Source organism: Pteropus alecto, unplaced genomic scaffold (assembly GCF_000325575.1).
Source record: "Pteropus alecto unplaced genomic scaffold, ASM32557v1 scaffold86, whole genome shotgun sequence".
Lineage (NCBI taxonomy): Eukaryota > Metazoa > Chordata > Mammalia > Chiroptera > Pteropodidae > Pteropus > Pteropus alecto.
The window spans coordinates 3,451,220-3,475,330 of NW_006442109.1; the positions used below are offsets into that span (position 1 = coordinate 3,451,220).

Sequence of the window (24,111 nt, forward strand, 5' to 3'; positions counted from 1 at the left end):
TCTGCAAACAGTTTCCAAACTAATTTTCCAGTTGGGAAAACATTCTGCCTCTCCGAGGGACGTGACCATCTTGCCAGCCGCCATATGTTTTGAACTTCAAGTCAGCCCCCTGGTGGGTGTATCAGATCCCGTCACTCTCGCTCGTGCAGGACCAGCTTAGTGTTTCTTACTCATCCCAGGGGCCGGTGAGAGGCAACAATCATCTGTGGCTCTCCTGGCTTGTCCTGGGAGACATCTAAAACCTGTCCAGGTGGGAATAAAGTGAAAAACCACTCCTGACATGCCTCCAAGGGGCCACAGAGTCTGTAAATCCAGGAGAGGGATGTGTCTAGCAAATTTGAGTGAGGCGACTGATCAAATGATACACAACTTGGGGGGCTGGTTCTAGCCCCCAGCCTTTTCTATAGTCTTTGGAGATATTTAAAGTCTTCCATCAGCTTAATGGAATTTTTTTTAAGTCAACAGAATAAAAGCTCCATTAGGATGCATTGTACTCTTCAAGGTTTGCCCGTATGGTTTAAAATGGATGCTCTGAAGACATCGCATGGCAAGGAGGAAACCACTATGCTATAATGTGACACAATTCTCTGCGTATTTAATTTCGGGGTTGGTCACACATTTTATGTTCACTATTACTACTGCTTGTGTAAGAATGAAAGCCACTTTCTGCCCTTCTGATCTGATATTTATTACCATCTAAGCTACCCCTATACACTTGCCTAGCTAACCGGGATGTGTTGCCTTGAGGGGAGAGGCCCATCTGCAGAGGGGACATGTATGGCTCACCTCTCAGACCTCGTGTCTCAAGGATGAGCCTTCATCTGGGCCTGGCTGTGGCAGTTAGAGGGGCTGCCCTGTGAAGGAAGATGCCTTCTTGGGAAGAAGGAGGACTTCCGACAGTGACTTGTGGTCTTGAAAACCAGTGTCTCATCTGCAAGGGCTGGGATGCACTTGGGCTCTGGGCAACGGCTGGGAGGGGCATCCCTGTGCTGGCAGCAGCGACTTTCTGCAGCCTCCATTCCCTTCAGTGAGGGATCCTGGCCACGGCTGTGCCCTGCCTCGCCCTTCCTGACCACGTCCTAGGAAGAGCCACCCAGCCTGGCTTGAGTCTGCTGGGCAGGAGTGGCCCCTCCTGAGTGCTCGCCAGTGTATTTGTGATCGGGAAATATGGAGTAGCTCTGTCTGCGTGTCTTGGCAGTTACTAGAAATGCTGTGATTCATTAGAGCCTTGCTGGAAGTGGGTTTGTAATGCTTGGGCGAGAGGCTAATTAAGAAAAAAAAAAAACTCCAAGGATTCCAGATTCTAAGTTCAGTATGCAAAGAACATGATTAGGGACTTGCAGGTAACTACCAGGAAAACTAAAATGAACTGTTATAAGTAGCTGCCTCTGGGAGATGGGACTGTGGGCCAGGAGGGGGCGGTGAGGGGGACAGTCACTTTTCCTTATGAGCCCTTCTGTATTATTTGATTCTTTAACTACGGGAACAAGAGGCTTCATGGGAAGATCTTAGGGTCATAGTTGTCCTGAGCATGAGCCATTTGCTCAGCACTGCTGGACCACAGAGGGTTGAGGTGGGGGGTGGACAAAGGTGCAGATGGAGGATTTACATCAATGGACCTAAAGAGTCCCATACCAGGGATCGCCCTTCTCTCCCCGGTGGGCCTGGTCTTCCCGGTTAAGCCAGGAACAAAGAGGAGGACTAAGGATTTGGAAGAGAGGTGCAGAAAGGGGAAAAGAGGTTAGAAAGAACAGGGAAGGCTACAGACATGTTAGGATTGAAGGAGTGTGGTCGGCTCTGCTAGGGCTCCCGTGAGGCAGTAAGATGGCTGGGCAGCAGTCCCAGGACTGAATCAGGGTGGGATAGTTATTCAAGGTTAAAGATCTTGTGCCCGGGATATCTTTAAGTCTTTTCCAGAGTCTCTTTTATTGGGAGTGGATTATACGATATTCTATAAGATAACAGAAGCTGGGATTAAAGAACCCAAGGAGAAGCCTTCACCACCCCCAAATTTTATCAACTATTTCTTCCTGGGAAGAAAAACAGCTATAAGATCAAATTGGAGAAAAGGAGCTTTAGCACAAAAGTGTGCTAGAAGAATTCTAGAAGTCAAGAAGCAACTTTGAATAAGCATCTGGGCCACACGGACGTCCCTTCTTCTCTGGACACACCTTCCCCAATGGTGGCTGCTCACAGCCCTCCTCGTGTTCCTCCTCCTCCTCAGTGGCCGCCCCACGAGTCCTGCCTCCCCTGCACTGCTCCAGGCACACGCTTGCCTGACCCTCTGCTCAAAATCTCCCACCGATTCCCCACTGAGAGCCGCCAAAGTCCAAGCTCCTTGGCCTTAGATTGAGTCCCCACCACTGGCAACAATCTTTTTAACTCCTTTGGTCCGCCTGCTGCTGCTGCGGCCTGACTTTTCGGCCCAGCCGCGGCTCCTGGGATTCACCACGGCCCTCAGTACCGCTGCAGTCTTGCTCCTTTTATCCTTCTGTGTGCAAACCACCCTGCTCTGTCCACCTCTTCACACTCTGTCCCCTGAAGCTCAGCTCCAATTCTAAGAACCTTCCTTTCCCACCCCAGGCCCGTGAGATTTTCCCTCCTTAAACTCCTATAGACTTATTTCACAGTGTGTCTACTGCCTAGGGTGGGCATTTTCCCACAGGTGCACATGTCTGGTCTGCCTGTCTAGAGCAGGGTTCCCCAACTCCCAGGCCGCAGACTGGTACCAGTCTTCATCTGTATTTGCAGCCGCTCCCCAGCGCTAGCATCACTGCCTCAGCTCCACCTCAGATCATCAGGCATTAGATTCTCATAGGCACACCGGTCGCTGGTGCCAAAAAGGTTGGGGGCCACTAGTCTAGAGGGTCATCTAGGTAGGTGCAGTAATTGCTTGTGTGGCTTTGTGTTACTCGTGGAATCTAAGAGGTCACTGTCTGCATAGAGAAGAGGTACCATTATTTGTTGGCTGTACATAATTCTGGCTACCCTGTTTTAGGGGGCATGGTGAAAGGTGAAATCGACTTGAAAATGCACCAAGCTGCTCTTTAATCAAGTAAAGGAAAGATGGCTGGTCCAACAGTCATGTTTGCAAGGCACTCCCAAACCAGTGGTAAGTCTCTTAGCGTCAACACTGTCAAGTTTTCTTTTTCTCTGTCTCACTCTACACATCCCCCAGCCCCCATGACACATGGCACCCCTCCCATCTTCCTCCCATAGCCCTCCAGTGAAAACTCTGGTTTAATCAATCCAGAAATATATCTAGTATCAAAAATATCCCTGTCAGATTGCAACGACTCTGGGGCTCCTTGTGCTGGCTTCCAGCCAACCAGCCGCTATTCATGCTGGCAAGGCACAGTTTAAAAAAGGAAAGACTTCTATAAGCTCACAAGAATGCGTGGTGACAGTCGAGGCTAAGCACTTTCCGGCTGGGTTCACCGGGGCATCTATTTTGGTGCCCTGGCCTCCCCTCTAGGGCAAGGGGAGAGAGGAGAGGGAGAGATCAAGCGCAGGGCCTTACCTGGCTGCTGGAACATCAGCATATTTTGTGGAGAAGTGTGCACAGGAAGCGAGCGGGTCCTTTGGACTGAGCTGTGGGTGCGGCTTGGCATGCTGTTGCTGCCCCCGGGGTTGGCGAACCAGAGGTTCTAGCGAGAAACACAAAAGGGGACCTCATTAGTCTGGATGCTCTAGGGTGGGGGATGGGGAGCAGGACCCGCAGCCAGAATTCAGAAGACAAATACCCCAGAGAGAATTCTCTACTAACTTCTGGAAAAGGACTTGCAGGCCAGTGCTACTCATACTGGTAGGGAGGCAATTTACATTCCATTCATTTTATTCACCCCTCAAGCCCCAAGTCCTCAGCCCCAGGTCCCTCACTAGACTTCAGTTTAATTTCGACTCCTCTCTTCCTCACTGTCTCTAAAAACGTTTTTATCTTTTTCGTTGCCTTTGCTTTTCCTATCACTTTTCTTAGAAATGGGGGGAGTTCTATAAATGTTTGCAACAAAGTGGGCCAACTGTTCCAAGGCTCTCATTTGATTTTCTTTTTGAGATTCTTATAATTTACTACAAAGCGAGGGGGAGAGAAAAGAACTTAGTTGGCAGTGAGCTGGCACAACTGAGCTTGTGTGTTTATTATTATGCAGGTTTCCCAGGGGAGACTTCCTCTTGAACTGATCTGGGGGCTGCCCACAATGGTCAGAAAGTGGGGCTTTCTAATACCCTGTGCTGCTTCCCCTGGGGAGCAAATCTCGCCTGTCTTGCCTGGAGCTGGGTTTTGTTGTTGTTTTTAAACACCAATGTGTCATCCCTAAATTTCTCATGACAACCCAGAGCTTGAGACTCGCTTGTGTCCTTCCGATCCCAGCCCCAAGCTGCAGAGCCCCACAAAGCTGGAGGCACACAGATGGAAGGCATTGGGTTGGGGGGCAGGGCTAGGAGGGTGCAGAGCTGTGGGACAGATGCCAGCTCTAAATTACCCAGTGAGAACCTCTGGGAAGCCTGGCCTTGACTGACAGAATGTTTCAACTCTCCCTCTGACAGCCTTTCTCAGGCTTTTTCCTGTGGATTCTCCACCATAGCTGGGACCATGACAGAGGAACTATTTGCCACAGACAAAAAGGCTAAAGAAAGCTCCTTAGATGCTCTGGTTCCTCTGGAATCCGGAGCCGGGAGGTGGTGAGGTCTGCTGGGGCAGGTCAAGAATGGAGGCAAATAATAAACAGATCTTGCATTTCTTCCTAAAGGCATCTCTGTACAGGGCCCCCCAAATTAAAGCGGTCCCAGAGGCATCCTAAGCAATAACCCATGAGGCCAGGTGCAGCCAGTGCAAACAGTGCTGGTTACCATTGAGCGCAGGAACAACTGTCTCTATGCTCAGCCTCCCCTGGCCTCTGCCTTCATCTTGAGGTGATGAGGTGAGGGAACATCTTGAAGCCTCCGGCCCTGAGCTTGGCTGCACACCCCCTTCCCTGGGGCGGAACGAACCTGTCTTCCTTGTTTCATGATGGTGGGGTTGGCTGCGGTGTTGCGCTGGGTGGAGCTGACGAACCCACCGGTGCCCAAGAGGCCAAGGCGGGCGGAGGGGACATTCCGAGAGGGGATCTGGTACTGGCGTGGGTTCCGTCTGCCCATGCCGCCACCCACAGAGCCGGCCGTCGGGAGGGAGTTGGACTGCCCAAAACCGCGACTGTGAGAGCGAACAGAAAAGAACGAGAGACCGTCAGCTCCCCTCTCGGCCCTTCCCAGCCCCCAGGCTGCCAGGAGGACACCTCCTAGGAGTCTCCTCACATTTTGACAGTGATGAGGCTTACGAGGTTCTGGGGGCTCTGGGCCAGGAAAGAGCTATGATTAAAACGACAGCTAACATCTGAGAGCAAGTGTCATGTACACTGCATGTCATGCACACTGTTCTGGCACTTTTAGACTGATTCTTCACTCCTCACCACAACCCTATGAAGTAGGCCCTCCATTCACTTTTACAGCTGGAGCAGTAAAACAAGAGCTTAATAGTTTCGCGAAGGTCACATAGCCAGCAGGGGGCAGCGCTGGCAGCCAAGAAGTTTAACCAGCACGCTCTTGGGCCTTCTTCCAAGCTGCGTCACAGGGCCCAGAGCACTCACATGCCTGTCAAGAGGCCACACAGCAAGAAAGCCGCAGAGCCAGGCTCAGTGTCCTTCCTTCATACCACAGTCCGTTTCTGATGTCTGTCTGTGCGGCAGACTTGGTGCGCTGAGAGCCCCATAGGAAGTAAGCTCCATGAGGAAAAGGACGGTGTCTGTCCTCAACAATCCTGCATGTTCCAATGACTGAATCAGCTTCTGGCACAGTAAATGCAGGCTGAATGAATGAAAGAACGAGTGAGCCTCTGCCATCACGATGCCGCTCCAAATGGAAGAGCTGACTCCATGTCTGGGGCTCTAACTCCAGGGTATAGAGTAGGGGTATGAGAATGGAGAAGGTGATATTTGCCAGCACTCTGGACCCAGGACACTGACTGCTCCCCATTGCACAAGCCTTGCCTGCAGAAAGACCCAGAGGCTGCGTGTTTCCCCTGGGTCCACGCGGGAAGGCTGCTGGAGACCCTGGCATCGCACTCGGGCGCTGTGCTCCCTTTGCTCCTGTGACCTCATCGCCGAAGAACTTGTCCTCTCTAACATGCCTCAGGTTCTGGGAGGGTACGCGGCAGCCAGCAGGGTTTCAGGAACCAGCACATTCTTTCCAAGAAGAGTCAGCTTTAGTCATTCACTGATGTTTAAGTCAAAATGCTTTACCTCCAATGGCCACAAGATGGAATAGACTTGCTTTCTCAGCCACACAGGGGAGGTTTGTACCAAGCCCGTGAGGAAACTCCGGGAGACAGGGCTGACGTAGTTTAACCAGTCGAAGATGATGGGGTGGGGGTTGGAGGGGGGCTGCAAAACAGTCATTTCCTGAGAAAAGAGAGTTGTGTGTGTGTAGGGGGTGGGGCATCTAAGCCATCAGCACAGTTGATCTCAGAAAATGTTTCTCTTCTCCCTATAATTCCTAAATTTCCTAGGGAGAGAGAGGGCAGGGAAGAGAATTTCATGGTGATCTGGCTGCAACTGATTTCAGGGCTTGTGTCTTTCTACTTCCAGGGTTTTGAGGCCCATGGAAGGGTTCCCGATTCAGTCAGAGGCTCATCGACACGTGGTGAGAAGAGGGACATTCATGGGTTCACGGACTTTTTGTTGATCTCATCCTTTCTCCATTCTCTTCCCCTCTTTCTTCTTTTACTAAGGTTTAAAATGTTTGATTTGAAATAAGAAATTCAAGCCGGGAGAGGTAAGAGTAGTTTCACGTGATCAAAGTGACCTCCTTTGGAGGAAGGACAATCTACGTAGTGACAGGTGGAAACAAGGACGAAGTGGTTGTTTTTTTAAAAAAAAACTATGAAAATTAGGCCTTTGGTTTTTGGAGTCAGAATTTTGGCCACCTGGTAGATGATTCAGTATTCTGCTAAGACTTTTCCTTATTTAGTGCAGATGGCTTTATTTTTTTTTGCTTGTTTTCCTTTTCGGTTGAATTTTTAAAAAGTTATTTCATATGCAAAATACGGTAGTCAATGAGTGATGCTAAAATGATTTGTGCTTCCAGGAAGGCAAGACTATATTCTTAGGCAAAGTAATGTGGGCAGAGGGTTCTGTTATGGGACACTTAATCACTGGAGAGATGAGGGCTCCAGGTGCTCCTAAACCTCGGCGGTCTGTGGTGGTAGAGCCCAGAACATTTTGGGGATAGGATAGGTGGGGGTGGGGGGAAGGAGAATTTGGCTAGGCCATCTTTCTAATGATGGTGGAACCCTACTGTGGCATCCTTAGGTGGTTATTACAAAGCTGGTCTTGTTAAGTGTTGCCACAGCTGGGAACCAGAGAGAACACTTAGGTTACTTAAGATGACTAGGCTTAATGATATAATCATTCTTTCTGGGGAGAGAACAAAGTGACAAAAGCAAATTTTCATTTTTCATTCTCCTGCTCTGCCCATCTGTGTCTCTCTTTCTCTGCCTTCTTACATCTGACCAACTCATCTCCATACCTTGAAATGCGTGAAAAGACTGAATTAGAACCAATTAATTTGTGATCTGTGATAATTCAAGCAGGGACTGGGCTGCAGTTACCTTTGTATTATGGGAGAAACAGGTATTCAAAGCAAATTAACAGCATAAGAAGATCCCAGGGGTCATACTTAGGAGAACAAATCACTTTCTAGAGCTTTAGCAATCTCCAATTGAACATCTACAATCAATGATTGAACTCATTCTTATCTAATCAATAAAAAGAGGTCCATTGGGGCTCAAATCTGGCAAACGCTGAGTTAACCCAATACAAGCTTTGGTTAATAACACTCTAGAGAGATCAAGGTTAATGGGAACTCAGATGGAAACCAATGACAAGGCAGGGCAGACAGAGTCAGGAAATGACATTTTTTGGGAGGAGCAGCAAAAGCTTAAAAGCTGTATCTTCATTTTCAACCTCCAAATTCCTTCGTCCTCCTGAAACTTGTCTCCCAAGGGGCTGGTGTTGTAAGAGGGGTCTGGAACCTCCTCTTCTTACTTGGGAGGAGGCCGAGGAGCAGGCCTGGCCTTTCGTCTGGGTCCCCAGGAATCCTCAGGTGCAGAGGTGGTCCAGTCCAATCCACCAGGGAGGCCAACCCCAGAGGGCTTGGGGACAGGGAGCTGGTGATAAAGAGTGTTGCCTGACCTGCCCATCTTTTCTGCGTGTCAGCCAAAGACCATGAGAGCTGCCTGGCATCTGTAGTGGTTAAGAGTACTTGACTCTGGAGCTGGCCTGCCGGGTCCAAATCCTGGACACCCCTGCCTGCCGGCTCCTCTGTGAATTCTGGTTTACAGTAGCTCTTCTGCTTCATATGGTTCTTGTAAGGATTAAATGTATTAAATGTAATATTTTTAAAGTGCTTGGATAGCATTTGGCACATAGTAAGTGCTAGATGTTTGTTTTAATAAATAAGTGTTGTATATGCTGGAATATGATAACTTTAATTTTTACATTAATCTTTAATAAAACTTTTCACGAATTCCAACTGGTCTTATCTCCCTTAAATAATGAAACAGTGATTTTTAAGGAATGCTTATGCAAAAAAGTGCCCCAAATTTTAACAACACAGAGCTTCTATATATGCGCTGAGAAACGAATTCAGAACTTTTTAGGTGCAAGTGAAAAAATTATTATTTATCTGCTCATGCTTAAAAATGTAAAATAGAATGTTGATTTTTTTTAAGGATGTCGCATCATCATTCCCTTTCTCCCCCAAACTGCCTGTCATTATTCAAGGCTTAACCCCACTCCTCCTTTGATATCTCCCCCAGATTGTAACTGCATTTTGCCTTTAACATGTAATTGGATTCCTCAATTTAAAGCCAGATTAAGGTAATGGGTTCTAAAGTACAACGAAGCTTATTTTTAACTGCATCCAAGAAGCTGAAGTAGTATGAAAAATCAAGAATGGTGCTGCTCCACTCTTAGATTGCAGCTCAGACCAAAATAGACTAGCACTGGGCTCTTCACCCTGCCACCAACTATAATTAGCTTGTCTGCAGCTAGAAGGGAGAAAAAAATTACACTACCACTTAAGGTGCTGATAGAACAATTCATTTTTGTCCCTTCAGAGCCCCCTTTTGGGGATAAACCACCAAGCATTCTGCTGGCATTCATTAAATCATACTCACTCTCCCCTTGACGCCCATCCAGACGAATACTGTCATTTTGACAATGTAAATTGAGTTACCAAAGATCGCATTCAGCTCTTCTTCTGGGAATGCTTTCTCACACAGCCTTTTCCCAACCCCACCTGTTTAAGGAATGTGATTTGGAACTTGCCGCACAGCGTCCTGGGTGAACAAGGAATGATGCCTTGCCTTGTTCTGCCCCAGGGACCCAGGCAGGCAACGAGGCACCTGGGAACCATCATGCATTACAAAGAATGAGATCCCAACATACTTTCTTTGCTGTCGATATCCTGATATGTCTAGAAGGGTTTTCCGAGGGAAAGACCGAAAGAGCTTCTGCACCTGCTGTTTCCATGACAACAATCTTTTTTTCTGCGTCTCTGTAAATGCCTGCAAAAACAAACAGGACTTTTTAATGGGTGACGCAGCCTGGCATTAGAGGGAGAAACATGCAATTAATAGGGGGAAACATTGGCGTCTCTGCAGTTGCCTTTTTATTCACCTGTTTCCAACCGGTCCAAACAGTAGTCTGTTTCATTTGTGAGCTGCCTGTACTGAAAATTCAAGTTATTTGGCATTCGAGGTGCCTGATAAAGTACATGCATTAAGCTTTTGATAAAGCTCAGTTTTGGTTGCACTTCTGGTAGATCCATACCCACCTTTCCTTTCCTCCTGACTCTACTCTGGACTCTATTTATTAACCAAGAATAAATTGTAAAATTGATTGTTGAAAACTCTTGGCTTTGGCAGGCTCCCTCCATTTTCATAAGCAATGGAAATGCTAAACTACTCCAAAAATCAATCTGCTTGATGGTGTATGGATGCCCTGGAGTGGTCTGCCAGGCTTCAGAAAATGGAGAATATACAGTCTCTGCGTTTCAGGGCTTGGCTGGGAAATCTCCAGTTGAGGGGCCCCGTGCATTATAAAAACCCTAGTGCACCCTAAACTTCGTCTGAAGTTTCAGAAAATGGGTAGATCTGATGACTTCTCAAATCTTTTTTAGTAAAATTGGTGTTTGGGGATGTTTTGCCTACTGCCCTGTAACATATTGTTATCTATTCAGTGGTCCTCAACCTTTTTGACACTAGGGAACCAGTGCTCTTATGAGAATCTAATGCCTGATGATCTGAGGTGGAGCTGAGGCGGTGATGCTAGTGTTGGGGAGCAGCTGCAAATACAGATGAAGCTTCGTTTGCTCTCCCACCACTCACTTCCTGCTGTGTGGCCCGGTTCCTAACAGGCTACAGACCAGTACTGGAATGTGGCCTGGGGTTGGGGACTCCTGATCTATATCATGTGTCCTTTTGTGTACTCCATGGCCCAGGGAAGAACTTTTATGGGTCTTGAGTCTCCATGGCAGAGACTCTCATATTCATGGTCTATTAAATTCCTCCAAGAAGACCGTTAAAATGCAGATTCCTGGGCCCCCTCCCACACAACCAGAGCCTGACTTAATAGATTTGGAAGAGAGTCTAGGTGGTTTGTGTTTGTAGCAAGCACCCTGGTAATTCCGCTGCAGGGAGAACTTGGATGTGAGGTGTTTTAGATGGTGAGGACTGCACACGTCATTCAGGAAGGAAACCCCCATCAAGTATCCAGAACTGTGCTCTACACACTGTGGGAAAACCACCAAATTTGACTGACTAGCATTAACAATGATGAAGATAACACACCCAGGTAGTTTTGTCAATAAGGCATGAAATCCTTGAAGTAGCAATAAACTTAAGAGTAACAGACTATATAACTATTTCCCATAAAAGAAAACAAATTCCTTAAACAGAGAAAAAAACCGACAGCTTAATTTTCTCCTGATGACATTTAATCTTTAAGGACCGAAACACGGGATCTATGTGAACAAAAGCAAAAAGATGTTAGTCATATTGTAGAAAAGTTATCGACTTGCATACACTTTTCTTCTGGTTGACCTTAGCCAGACACCATTAAGGATATTCATCGAGGAGGGCTAAAAGCCAGGAGATCCAGTACCACTTTAAAGCAAAAGGTGCAGACTCCCCTTTGGGGTGAGTGGTGGGATAGTCTTATGGCTAAACAGTGAGGATGTGGTTCTCCATGGTCCCTCTCATTTATTGGTGATGCTCGGTGAGTGTCCAACTATACATGAGGACCTCTGAAAACTGTCAGGGGTCTGTGAAAGGCAAGCATTTCTGCTAGACTAATAAAGGGATGGATAGATCTTGCTTTTGACCGGCTTATTCAGCCAAATGTTAAGGGAGGACCCAAGATGCAGGTGCTCTGGTCACGATGACTTGAGGAGGAGAGTCCAGCCCAGTGGGTCAAAGGAAGGCTCTGGATGCACATGGGCAGGGTCTACACAGCCTTATGTGAGTTTCTCGACCTGAAACTCAGTTCTTTCTAAAAACCAAGGATAACAACACCCACCTCAAAGGGACGCTATAAGGATTAAATAACACACAGAAAGCACTTAGACAACTTAGAACATGCCTGGCTCTAGACATGATTCAATACGTGCTGCTTGCAGATATTTAACCGGATTTTTTCAGTTGCACAGACCAGCCCTTTGGTGGTGGTATATGAGTCTTCATCACATTTGGTATTCGACAATCACCTTTAGCCCCAACAAATGACTTCAAGGCCTCAAAACTACAATACTGAGCTGGTCTGGAGCCAGCCCGAAGGACAACTGGCCTGACTTTCAAGTGACAAAGTAGTAAATGGCTCACTTTATAGATGTGCATTCAAAGTGCTTTCAAAGACACTGTTTCATACCTGACATCTCCATGGTGGCGAAGAGCTTCCAAAAATGGAAACGTGACACCCCCACAGAGAGGTCAGCTCATTCACTCAACACTGGGGCATCAGGATTATTTAGTTCTGGGCTGCAGATAGGAGCAAGCCCCTTAGCAATGCTGAGTGAGTGTGGTGGCTGTTTCTTCTCAGTCCTGAAAGCTGCAGCTGGGAGTCATGGAGAGGAGCTAGGTCATGGCTGGCTCTGAGTGATCTCTGAAAGCTGGTTCCCGTGTGTGCCCGTGGTATCAGCTGAGATGGCTGATACCTCACCTCGGCCCCTGCACTGGCCGCTCTGGGATGGGCTGGCAGCAGCTTCTTCAGGGGCCGGAGGGAAAGGAAGATTCCACACTACGGATTGCCCAGACACAGCCAGTCAGCCACTTCCAAGTCTTCTATCCTTGTCAGGCCCAGACTAATAAGTCTGTCTGGAGGAAGATGTGTCCTATAGCTCTGGTGGCTAGATTAAAAGCCCCAGAAAAAGGACAGGAGCTCATCTTCCTAGAACCTTCTCAAGACGGTGAGGAGGCAAGCAGCCTTAGATTATAACCCACGAGACAAAGTGACTGGTCTCAGATAGAAAATGCAGAACTTTCCTGTCCTTTTTACTGTGCTAGGGAGTCGGTCCCTCCATCCCTGGGGAGGAAGGAAGGTACTTTGGAACCATCAACACCCTCCTCTTCCAGTTGGCTAAAGAAGAGCACATTCAGGCTGTGAAAGGCCCGCCTGTCTCTCGAGCCCGGGCTACGCTTTGGCCAGGATGGAGACTGTGCGTCTCCACGGGGCCTCACAGGGAGGGTGTGTTCTGCACACACAGAATAACCTGAGGCTGTGGAAAATTATTCAGACATGTTTCCTCTTTCTCAAACTAAAATAATAAAAAGTCTTGCACAATATTTTCCCTTCCAAAGTGAAGTATAGGCCCCTTCCCCTGCTGTGAATTCGGGCAAGCAGACACGGCATGGACCCCTTTCTGCCCAAGACTGCCACTGTCAAGACTCTACGGTAATCGGGGCCCCTTGCCAGCAGATGAGTCCGCACAGTGCCATCTTCGCACTACATCACTGGGACAGCTGGGGAGGAAAAGGGGAAAGAAACAGAAAGAAGCACGACGATTCCCCAGGAGGGCTCCCACGAGGCAGGAAAGGGAAGCATCAGGCCACAGTTTTGGGGCTGGCGTAGACCAGTCGGGAAGCTGTGCGCTGTCCAGAAGAGGCAGTCAGAGGACTTGTTATTTTGTCCCATGGGCTCCAGACTTGAGACAAGGTGGAAGGTGACCTGTCCTTCAATATCTTGAAAACTCAATGCTGAAAATGAGCGTGGAGAGCAAGCGGGGTTCCTGTTTGCTTTTTCAGAAGTTTAAATGCTCCCTAAATCAGCCCCTCTTGAAAATGTCCCCTTCTCCAACAAGACACAGAACGCTCCAAGTGTTGTTCTCTCTGCCTGGAGGACTCTTCCACCTCCTTGCGTATTGTCTTTGCCACTAAGACTCTGCCAGGTCTTAGCTTGGAGGCAGTCCCTCCGGGCAAATGCCTGGAGGCTCTAGGTAGGTGCCTGCCATACCTCATAGAGGTTTTACCATCCTGTATGCGATGACCTGTTTCCCTTTTGTCTCACTCACTACTCTCACCCTGAAAGCTGCCTATCCAGGGCCAGGGCCTGGGCCTAGGTGCTTAGTCAATGTCTACAGAATGAATGAGTTCTAAAATGCAGCATTGTGTTCTTGCTTTCTCTTCTTTCTGTTGCCTTTTCCTGGTCAAAACAAGTGCAGGGCCAGGACTGGACACAGAAAAGGGCGAGTCAGCGGGTTGCGGGAGGCACACACAAGAATTCATGCCATTGTGAGAGGAAATCGCTAAAATGAGGGTTTAGAGGATGGGGCAGGAGAGGCTGGGGTGGAAACCCGGAGAGAGACTGTACGCTTACATGTGAGGAGAGGTGGAGTCAGACCACAGAGGTGGGGGCCCAGAGAAGTGACCACAACAGCAGGGGGGCCTGTATGGCAGCTGGGAGGATGGCTGAGTTGTCAAACCTCTGAGCTGGGTATTTCTTATCACTGGGACCCACCGAATCCCTAGGGTTCTGGCTGCCACCATGGCAAAGATAAGGAGACTTGGAGGCTTTTGCTATCTTATTCTCATGTTAAAATCCCACGAAAAGACCTCAGTGCCCTAGGTTTATTAGTCCTAAGTTTTCTAAAGCCTAGACCTTGTCTCTGTAACTTTTTGGAGGCAGGTCACCCAAGAAGCCACTAAAGTTCTGCATTTGAGGCACAACCGCCTGTCCCCACATGTCCCTCAGGGCAGCCATGCCCAAGGCCTGTCTCGCTTGGTTGTGAAGACTGCACTTGCTCTGAGAGTCTGGTAGGCACAGCTCCAGCCTGCCGCAATCCTTCTTCAAGAGGACATATGGCTAAACACAATTCCTATAAAAGTCACAAATAAAAACACAGCAGAATGGTCATCAAACCATGCACGACATACATATAAATATACATTATTTCTTCTGCTCACTCTTTCTCCATCTCTCCTTCAATTTTCCTTGAGCCAAAATGCAAAATGTCTCAACAAAAAAATTTTAAAAGACTTGAAAACATCAAGAGCAGGACTATGTGTCAACCATGCCAAGGCTTAGTCACGCAGATAGATTCTTCTGGAGTCAGAAGTTTCTCTCAGGCATTGGCCCTCACATCAGAGCTCAGTCTAGATGAATCTTTGGACACCAAGGTAATGTACAAGTTGTGTTTAGGTTTGAAGCCACCACAGCTGAGTTCTGCCAGAGCTATATTATTAATGACATCACCCCTGAAAAATGAGTTATTGGAGATGCAAATGATCACATCACAGAAACTCTGAGAACCATTTCTAAGCAATGAGAAAAATGCTCTGTGAAACCTGTCACTACTCACCTCATGAATTAGACACTTGTCTATGAGCTGTAGATAGGAACTTATATTTTCCTCATCGGGTCTGGAGACCAAGAGCTGTGTGCACACTGTGAATTAAAAAAAAAAATAGGAAGATGAATTAGAAAAATGCACAAACATTCTAACCTCGAGATCTGCCTCTAATTTCCTTTCAGGACCAGTATTTTGAGAGGTATGTGTGCCTGAGGCTTTACGTAAGGTTCACAGAAAGGGCCAGGAGGCTCCTCATTCCACTGAAGTCAAAGGCTTGGTCACCACAAGAGCCCTTGTCTTGAGAAGCCCCTTTGCTTAATTCCAGGCATACCATTCTATATTAAGCCTTCTGCAATCTAGCCCGAGACAGACTCTCTGAGAGAAGAACGCAGCAGTGTCCTGAGCTCTGTCTTTGAAAGAGGCTACTTTTGAGAGGGAAAATCAAAGGCATCAAAGACCATCAACCTTATCAGAAGCGGTCTCCATGATTTTATAAATGATCAGTGCACCTCATTTGAAGGAATCAAGCTGGCTCATCTTTTAGGATGTGAGGTGTGTAGGGTGTGCACATGAGCCTGCTACTCAATCATTGGAGGGTTATTTCTCAAATGATACACGCATTTATACCTACACAGGTTCACCTACACACTCAGGTAAGTGCTAACAGAGCAGAGCGGAGTTAGTCTACAGATAGCGTAAACACATCCCCTGGGTTTGTCATGTTTGTGTAGCCCATTTGTGTTCACTCTAGAGGTTTCGATGCTCTGATTTTGATGGGAATGTTTGGAAGGCTGCAGTGGAGATGGTAGGACAAAATACATCAATTAGAAGTAAAAATGCCATGCGCTCAGTAGATCAATCTTGAAACCTGAGCACCGTGATTTTTCTCTCTCCCTCATCCTACATAACCAACCTGTCACAAAATGCCATCGACATCAGATCTTTGCACGTAGATTTTCAGTATAGCATTATTTGTAATAACAAAATCTTGGACAGCACCTCAATGGCCACTAATTGGGACCCTGTTAAATAAATTATGGTTTATGCATACCGTGGAATAGTACACAATGTTAAAAAAAAGAATAAGGTGGTACTACCAAATTAATAGAATTATTAAAAGTATGTAACATTTAAAAAAGCTGCAGAAAAACATGTAAACAAGACCTATTTATGTGTAAAAAGGATACTCATGTATTCATATATGATTCAAAAGTTTCTGAAGGAATATTCCAAACGTGTTCACCTCTGGGGAAGAAGATGACAGGACTAGGGGTAGGATTTGTAGTAGTTATTCTCCCTTTTGGTTAAATTATGCTTTGGTTTTATATGTTGAGCATGAATTTATTTTATAATTTATTTGAAAGTACTTAAATTTATTTATTTGTTTGTTTGTTTATTTTAGGCGAGGCACCCCTTGGTTGACCTCACAGATTGCAAGGATCTTGTCAGTTTACAATCCCTTATTTTTTATTGTTTTTACACCTACAGCACCTGGTCTTCCTAGGTGGTCTCCCATCCAAATATTAACCAGGCCCGACCCTGCTTAGCTTCCAAGATCAGATGGGATCGGGCTCGGGCTTGTTCAGGGTAGCATGGCTGTAGACTGAAAATACTTAAAGTTTATAAAGAAGCCATGTCAGAGGAGTGCAGGTCCCTTGAGGGCAGAGCCCATCATGGGCCTCACCACAGGGAAGCGGGGTGAGGTAGTACACGCTCAGGTAACCACCCCTACATGTGTCTTCACCCATGGGGTCACCTGTTCTAATCCCTCACAGCTAAGCGCCCACTGGGGTGGGGAGAAGAACAAGGACGTGAGGGGATGAGACCAAGGACCCGCACTGACCATCAAGCCGCTCACATTTCAGCTCCCAGGGATGCTACGAGTCACCTCCTCTAAACCACAGGGAGTTTCTTACTGCAGCTGTAAGACTCAGGTGTCCATTCTGATAAAAACTTGGTTCTTTAAAATGGTCTGAAATATTGGACATTGTCAAAGATATGTGTGGAAGGGTCTGAGCCACAGGGAAGGCACAGGGCTGTCCCGGTAGAAGGGGTGCTCTCACTAAAGGACCACGTGTGACTTCTACCCTGTCCTACACACACACACACACACAGCATAGCCGTGGCACCTTGCGTGTCTGACTTTAGCTCAAAGGTGCGAGGCCCAGCGAGCACGCTACTGGACGGCCCAGCATGCCCTGGTCTGAGGGAGTGGGAAAGACCGGGTTAAGAAAGAGGCCTTTGGGGGTCAGAGAGATCCAAGTTCAGATCCAAATACCTTAACCTCTCAGAGCCACCCTTTCTGTACAGTGAGCTAATGACATCAACTCAGGCAGGCAGTTCATCTAGCACCCAGGGGTAGGCCCTCGGGGACTGGCAGCGCTGGTTAGTGGTGTTGAGAGAAGAAAAGGGAGAGGTGGGAAGATCAGGCTCTACCTTTCCCCATGACACGTGTGAACTGGCCAGGAAGATCCCCCTCTGGCAGCGGGGCGACAGCCAGCTCCCCGTCACAGCTGCTCAGCTGGTGTGGCTGGAGTCCGCCGCTGGCGCCGGCTGAGGTGGTGGCTGCGGTGCCGCTGGCCACAGCGCTGTCTTTGCAGTCGGGGCTCTGGCTCTCGGGGCCCATCAGGGAAGGTGGGTGCGGGGCCTGGGGCTCCCGGTGGCGAGCTTCTGGGGTGGTGCTCGGGGAGCTGTAGGCCTTGATGGGAGTCAGGAGCATCTGGTGCAGTTCCTGGAGAGGGAGGCGCAGGCTGCCCCCCTCGATGATGTCCTGGACAGTCAGAGGGAGAAGACTTCCATTAGAGTCTGGAACAGGGGTGACCCACCTTGATGCCCCCATGCCCGCCCCAGGCTGCTCCAAGACAGGACTCATGGCTGCTGGCCCCTTCCTCAGCATGTTCTTTGGAAAAGCAAACATTTCAATTTTATCATTCTAATATTAGCCCAGGCAGAAAATTTGGAAAATACAGGTATGTCTAGTGAGGTAAATACACATCACCTGAAAATTCCACTAGAGATAATCACTAAAATGATTTTGGTCCATTTCTTTCCCTGGCTTCCTCAGTGCCTTTCTATAAAATGCATTTATACAGTTTACACTCACATACTTCAGAAGCTATTTAAAAAAATTGGGTCGCATAGTGGCTTTCTGTGTGTGATTGGTTTTAGACGAAGGAACCTGACCATATACACCTTTGTTCAGTCTGCGACACGGGAAACACAGGGTAGTGGATGGATGCTGCGCTTCAAATTCTGACACTGCTGTGTGGCCTTGGGTAAACAACTGAACATCTCTGTGCCTCAGTTTCTCTGTGTATAAAATGAAGATAACAATAGTACCTGCCTCACTGGGTGGTTGTGATGATGTTAATATTTGTAAAGCTGCAGGTCAGTGTCTGTTACTGTGCGAGCACTTTTTCGTTAAACGAGTAGGTAGGTGTTGAGTGTTCCTACGTGCCGGGCCCTGGGGTAGCATGGGGATATGGTGGGAACAGGGAGTTTCTATCCTACCGTGAGATGAAGAGTCATTGTGCTAAAGACTGAGGCACAGGCCATGGCTGCTGTGAGGGGAGGCTCTCTGAGGGGTGGCAGGGAGCAGGAACCCAGATGAGTGCTGGTGTGAGGATCCTGGAAGAGAGCTCCAGGCGGGCACGGCAAAGGCAAAGGCACTGAGGTGGGCGTGTGCCTTTGGTGTGTAAGGAACAGCAAGGAGGTTTGAGGCAGAGCAGGGTGGGTGAGGGGAGGAGGGTGAGAAACAAGATCCAAGGAGCCCCAGGGGCCTGAGGGTGGAGGCTTGCAGGCTGGGATAGAGTTGCAAGAATTTCTTCTAAATGAATGGGAAATCAGGGAAAGTTTGGGGTGGGAGAATGACATGTTTTAGAGGGATCATTCTATAGAGAAATACACGTAATATAGATGCATACTATAATGTATATCATTGTATAATATATATACATATAGCTTTATAAATTGGATCCTTCTGCACATACGATTTGACTTACTGGGCATTATTTATTAGAACAAGGAATGAAAGTTGATTCTGACAGACATTGATCTATGTGCCAGATGCTCACAAAGGTGCAGAACAGGCTCAGATAGGTGTGGTGGGAGGTCAGGGCCTGGGGGTCTTCCCTGGCATGGTGGGTGGGCCCAGCTCTCTGCCACAGTGCTGCCCGTGCTTATGCAGCAAACCTCTCCCTGGGACCCTGGAAGGACACTGACCATCAGGGCCCTGATTACTAATGAAGATTTAATCTTCTGAGAGCCCAGAATAGCAAGGACATAATTTTAAAAGCCTGAAGCATGAGTACCAATCCATTCCTGGGATCTTCTCTTACCAAGAAAAATTGCCTGATGATGTCAAGGAACACAAGCACATGGAACACGAGCATTTCTGCACCCAGACATTTCAATCAATCAATTGGAAAGAGGAAATCTGAGGACAGCAGACTTGGACAGGCATGTTTCAATTCTGGGCAGCAAAACACTGCGAGCCCTGCCCCACCATTGGCAGGCATCTGCTTTGTTCAGGGGTTGGAAGCAGAGCCTGAATTGTGCCTAGCCTAGTTGGCACCCAAGTTTCTGAGGGAAGTCAAATGCTAAGTAGCCACCAGAATCGTCTCAATCCTGGCCAGGGCCACTGTCCAGCCTACTTTAGGGAAGTTCATTTTTCTTTAAAGAAGAGGGCTTCGGAGAGGCTACCCTTTCCTTCTAAACATGGCAGAGATGGCCATGGTGAGACCGGCCCACAGCCGTCCTGACAAGCCTGCGACGTGAGTTGAGTGGTCCTGACCATCCCCTGTTTTCCTGCTGCCCAGACTAGACTGACCCTTTCCCAGAGTCCGCTGCCATCATGTGACTGACTCTCTGACTTTGGTCTTGGTGATCTGAACAGGGAGGGCACAGGGAGGCAAGCCAGCTGACCCATGCCAGGAGAGCACCTGCCACTTTTCCTGATCCAGCTGTGTGCCAACAGGGGACCCCTGCCTCGAGGTCCTCCAGTTCCTGCCAACCGCCCAACCAGCAACTGAGACATGGGTGGTTCTGACTTCCTTGTCTAGCCTGACCAAGAAGTTGAAGGGAAAAGAGAGAGAAAGGGTGAGGCTTCCCTAGGAAGGCAGAGCTGGGAGCCAATCAGGGGGATTGCATGCATCCTGCTGTGCCATCCCACGTGGCAGTTACCACGAAGGTGAGCAAATGCATGCGTGTGACACCACCAACTGCCACCAAACCCTCATCTGCTCGTTATGTGACAAGAAGTCTTCTGTAGTTACTTAGTGATGAGGTAAGGAGATTTTGGTTATGCTAAGAGCTGAACTCCTTCAAACAGGAAATATATACTTGCCCCAAGTTCAAATCTTAACTTATTCTATTGCAGATCACCATGCCAAAAAAGGAAACCATAAACATTATAATGCTGGTCACTTTCTGAAAATATAACATCAGGAATCATGCAGAGTTGTCTTCTGTTTCTCCCCCATAAACTTCAAGCCACAATCTCAAAGATAACACCTAACTGCCATCTTCCACGGCACAAAGGCCATCAGGTCACATTCCTGACTCTTTGAAATGAATTCCAGAACTCAACACTGAGTGCCCAAGTTGAGAGGGAAAGTAGGAAACTGCCCAAATGGGACTTGATCCAGTGCCCTCGACTAGCTAGCTGTTGGAATTAATGCTCCACATTGACAAAAATAGGGACTCAACTCATCTCTGTTGATCCTCATACCATAAATATAATCCTAAAGTGTGAACACAAAGAGGCAAAAAGGAAGCTGTGCATTCACGAAGGTGCCGAGTTAGGAGCTCATGTAACGAGAAGGCTGCTGCACCACTGCACGGCCTTCGGCTGGCCTGAGCACAGTTTAGGGCGGACAAGTAGGAACGAAGCACCTTTCAGACCCTCGCGGCCTTCCTGGCCTGGCTTTTTTAGGTCTTGGAGGAAGACAAGTTGAGCCTTTCGTGGGGCATGTAACAGCAACGAGGTGGAAATCATCTGCAAGAGAGAGCTTCAGCAGCAGTGTCCCCGGCACTTTTACAACTGTCAGGGCCCCGTCCTTCTCCTGTGTGAGAAGACTTGAACTTCTCACACAACAGACAGGACTCCTACATTGTTTAAATCTATTCTCTCTCCTTCTTTCATTCACTAAATGTTAGTTGAGCCCTACCACGAGCCCGGCGCTGTCAGGCTCTGGGGATCTAAAAACAAATATGACAGAATGCTAAGAAGCTTACAGTTGCTGAGACCCATAAGGTGTGAGTGTGCTGCCAGGACAGGGAGCTGTGGGAACACAGAAGTGTGTGTGTATCTCCCTTCTCCACACCAGGTTCCCAGGCTCAGAGAATGGTTCAGCTTCACAGTTTGGGAGTCAGTTGAAAAGAATGGCGAATAAAAGCATGTGGAGACATTTTCATTATTAAAAAGATAAATAAATATCTTTCTAATCTTTTTCCTTTTCCACCAAATATCTTGAGATGTCTACATGTCCTCACCCCCTGGCCTTATCACCCATTCTTACTCACCGGTTCATGGGTTTCTGCTTGGGTCCCCTCCCAGCTCCCTGAAACGCTTCTCATCATGACTACCGGTGACCTGCTGATGGCTAGTTCCAGGGGGCAATGTTCAGTCCTCATGGGATGTGACACATCCGTGGCACCAGATGGGATTCCCTCCTTCAAACACAGTTCCCGACCCTCTGGGCAGGCTCAGACTCTGTCACTGTTGCATCCGGTCCCTCCTGATATTCCTCAGGGTCTGTCCTTGGCTCTTACCACGCAACACACACTTCTGGGGATACCGACTACCATTTATACACAGATGACCCACAGCTGAGTCTTTCAAACCCCATGTACTCTGTCCTTTAGGCCACTGACTTGCCATTTCCACCTGGCTGTCTGAATCCCATTTCTCCTACACTGAGAACGTCTCTTATATTTCCTGTTCCCAAATGGCCCGGCACCCAGGCCCAAGCCCCATACCAATGCCCGGACTCTTGCTAAATGACCTCTCTTATCCTTCACCCTCACAGCTCCTACCTTGGCTCGAGGGCCCACCAGGGCTGGCTCTAGGCTCCTAATGCAGCTTCTACCTGGCACTGGTCCCTTCCAGGTTTCTCTCTTCACCACTGCAGTGGAGTGTTTCAACCCAGGAAGATGCCCTCATCGGCCTCGGTGATGACACTGATCACACTAGACCGTGAGAGCCCCGGCTACACGTCTGTCTGTCATAATGCATGTCCCGAGCTCCCAAGGGCAGGAACCACGTGTTACTCACGTTTAGCCTCCAGCGGACGGGGTAAATCTAGTCCAAGACACTTGCTTAATAAGTGTTCAGTAACTGAGGGGAAGAGCTCTGGACGCAGAGCTTGTCTGCAGCGACTACTGATTGTGAAGTAGCCGTGGGCGGAGCCCCAGCTATCTCCTTAGCAATCGCTAGGTTCTATGTGAGGTAAGAATGCCGTAGGAGGCAAGAGCATGGCGACAGCATTTCCAACAGCATAATTAGCTGAGGAAGGCCAGAGAAAGGGCTGATTGAGTCTGTCATGTGTGGCCTAAGGGGCGACAGGTTATAGATACTCCCCTTCCTGACAGAACAGGAGGGACCCAGGTCCCAGAGAAGAGAGAAGAGAGCCAGAGATTGAATCCTTGGTGGATGCTGAGGAGAGATTCACCTCTAGGCCATTAGCTCTTCAGAAGACAAGCACACAGGTGTCTGCATTTGGTGTGTCATAAGCAAGCTCAATGTGGTAGCTTGACAGACACAAGCTTTCCTGCTCAGAGAAGTCAAACCGAATAAACTCATTATTGCTTTCCTCTTGCCTATTAGCTGCTCTCAGACTTTTATTACATCTGTCGTCTTTTTAACATTCCATTCCAGCGAAAGAGGGAGAAAGTATTTTTGTGAGTCAATATTATTCTAGGTAAGAAATCAGAAAATGTCACTGACTTTTCACAGGTTACATAGGAAGTCAGGCATGTCAGGACCTCTCGTGTGACCTTGTGCTTCCACATGCTGATTCAGTGTGAGGCTGCAGGGAATAGAGCTTAGAGCAAATTCCATCTCTCTGTCTCTCAGGTGGGTGCATTTCCTCAGTGACAGAGGATATACATGAATTCCTGACGGATGCTCCCGAAATGAGCGGGGCGGGGGTGGGGGGGACAGTCCTTCACCATAATGCTTCGCAACCTAATCCTTATGCAGAATGTCTTCTGTGTTTCCTAACAGATAAGGAGAAAACTGGCCTTTTGAATATTTCCTAAAAGAGAGTGGTTTCTTATATTAAAAATGGCAATAATACTCTGTTAGGCAAGCTGTTTGGTAAAGCAGTTAGCATAAAGTTATGAACAACAACAAGAACCTCGAGTTCAGTTGGACTGGTTACTGTCACTTGTGACTAATTATGGACAGGCTTTTCATCATGGATGTGCCTGTGAGTAGCCTCTGTCTATCTGTCCAGAGTTTTTAAAAGCAACCTGCCTTATAAAGTATATATGCATATTCTATAAATATATAACATTTTATATTTTACGTACTATGCATTAAATTAGCTTTATATATGGCATGTAAAATTATACACACATTTTTGTGAATAAGTAAAAAAAAATCCTCCCTCTGCATTAAACTATTTATTTGCACACAAAACTTGCTTTAGCCTTACCTACCTCAGTACTCGTTCTCTTCCAAAGGCATGCTGGGATAACTAGAAGAGGTTACTGCTCCAGCTGTGCAGGCAGCAGATAACAACAGAACTTCCCACCCACCGCTGCCAACCACCTCCCAATAGCAGTGCACAGAATCCCAACTCTGAGACACAGGCAGCACGGGCTCACTGTGTGTAGAACAAGGCCTGCTCTCCTTTGGACCCGAGATGAAATCATAAAGTCACCAAGTCCTGAAAATGACGCTGTTACCAGAGTGATGTCTGGACACAAAGATAGGACGAGAACGTGTTTAGGTAGCATATGAAGGGGGACAGTAGCAGCTGACAACTGCTTGTAAGCAGAATAAACTCTTTTTCAGAATTTGGCTTTTTTGAGATGGTTCCTATCAGAATCATGGGGACCCATTCTGTTGTTAAGTGAAAGTCTGAAATTATTCTCTGGAGGGCCAACTATGTATGTCTGCCAAGTGATTTTGATGCCCTCTATCAAAACCTGGAGCACATCTATTGGTGTTTACCTCTCTGGGGGCATCTTGTTTTAAAACCGTATCATCTCCTGGGTGGACAGCAGGAA

At 47.8% G+C, this 24,111-nt stretch overlaps 1 protein-coding gene and 1 pseudogene across 2 annotated transcripts in view; both read right to left on the bottom strand.

Annotated features, from left to right (window-relative positions):
* The window catches only part of SAMD4A (sterile alpha motif domain containing 4A), a 203,447-nt gene that overhangs the window by 14,419 nt on the left and 164,917 nt on the right, over positions 1-24,111 (bottom strand). For both annotated transcript variants that reach the window (XM_006920168.2, XM_006920169.3), the window contains 5 exons: positions 17,314-17,647; positions 14,887-14,972; positions 9,483-9,601; positions 4,990-5,191; positions 3,521-3,647 (listed from right to left, as the gene is read on the bottom strand). In XM_006920168.2, coding sequence (XP_006920230.1) covers positions 3,521-3,647; positions 4,990-5,191; positions 9,483-9,601; positions 14,887-14,972; positions 17,314-17,647 — 868 coding nt within the window. The remainder of the gene's footprint in view (positions 1-3,520; positions 3,648-4,989; positions 5,192-9,482; positions 9,602-14,886; positions 14,973-17,313; positions 17,648-24,111) is intronic.
* LOC112469716 lies at positions 16,357-16,481 on the bottom strand (annotated as a pseudogene).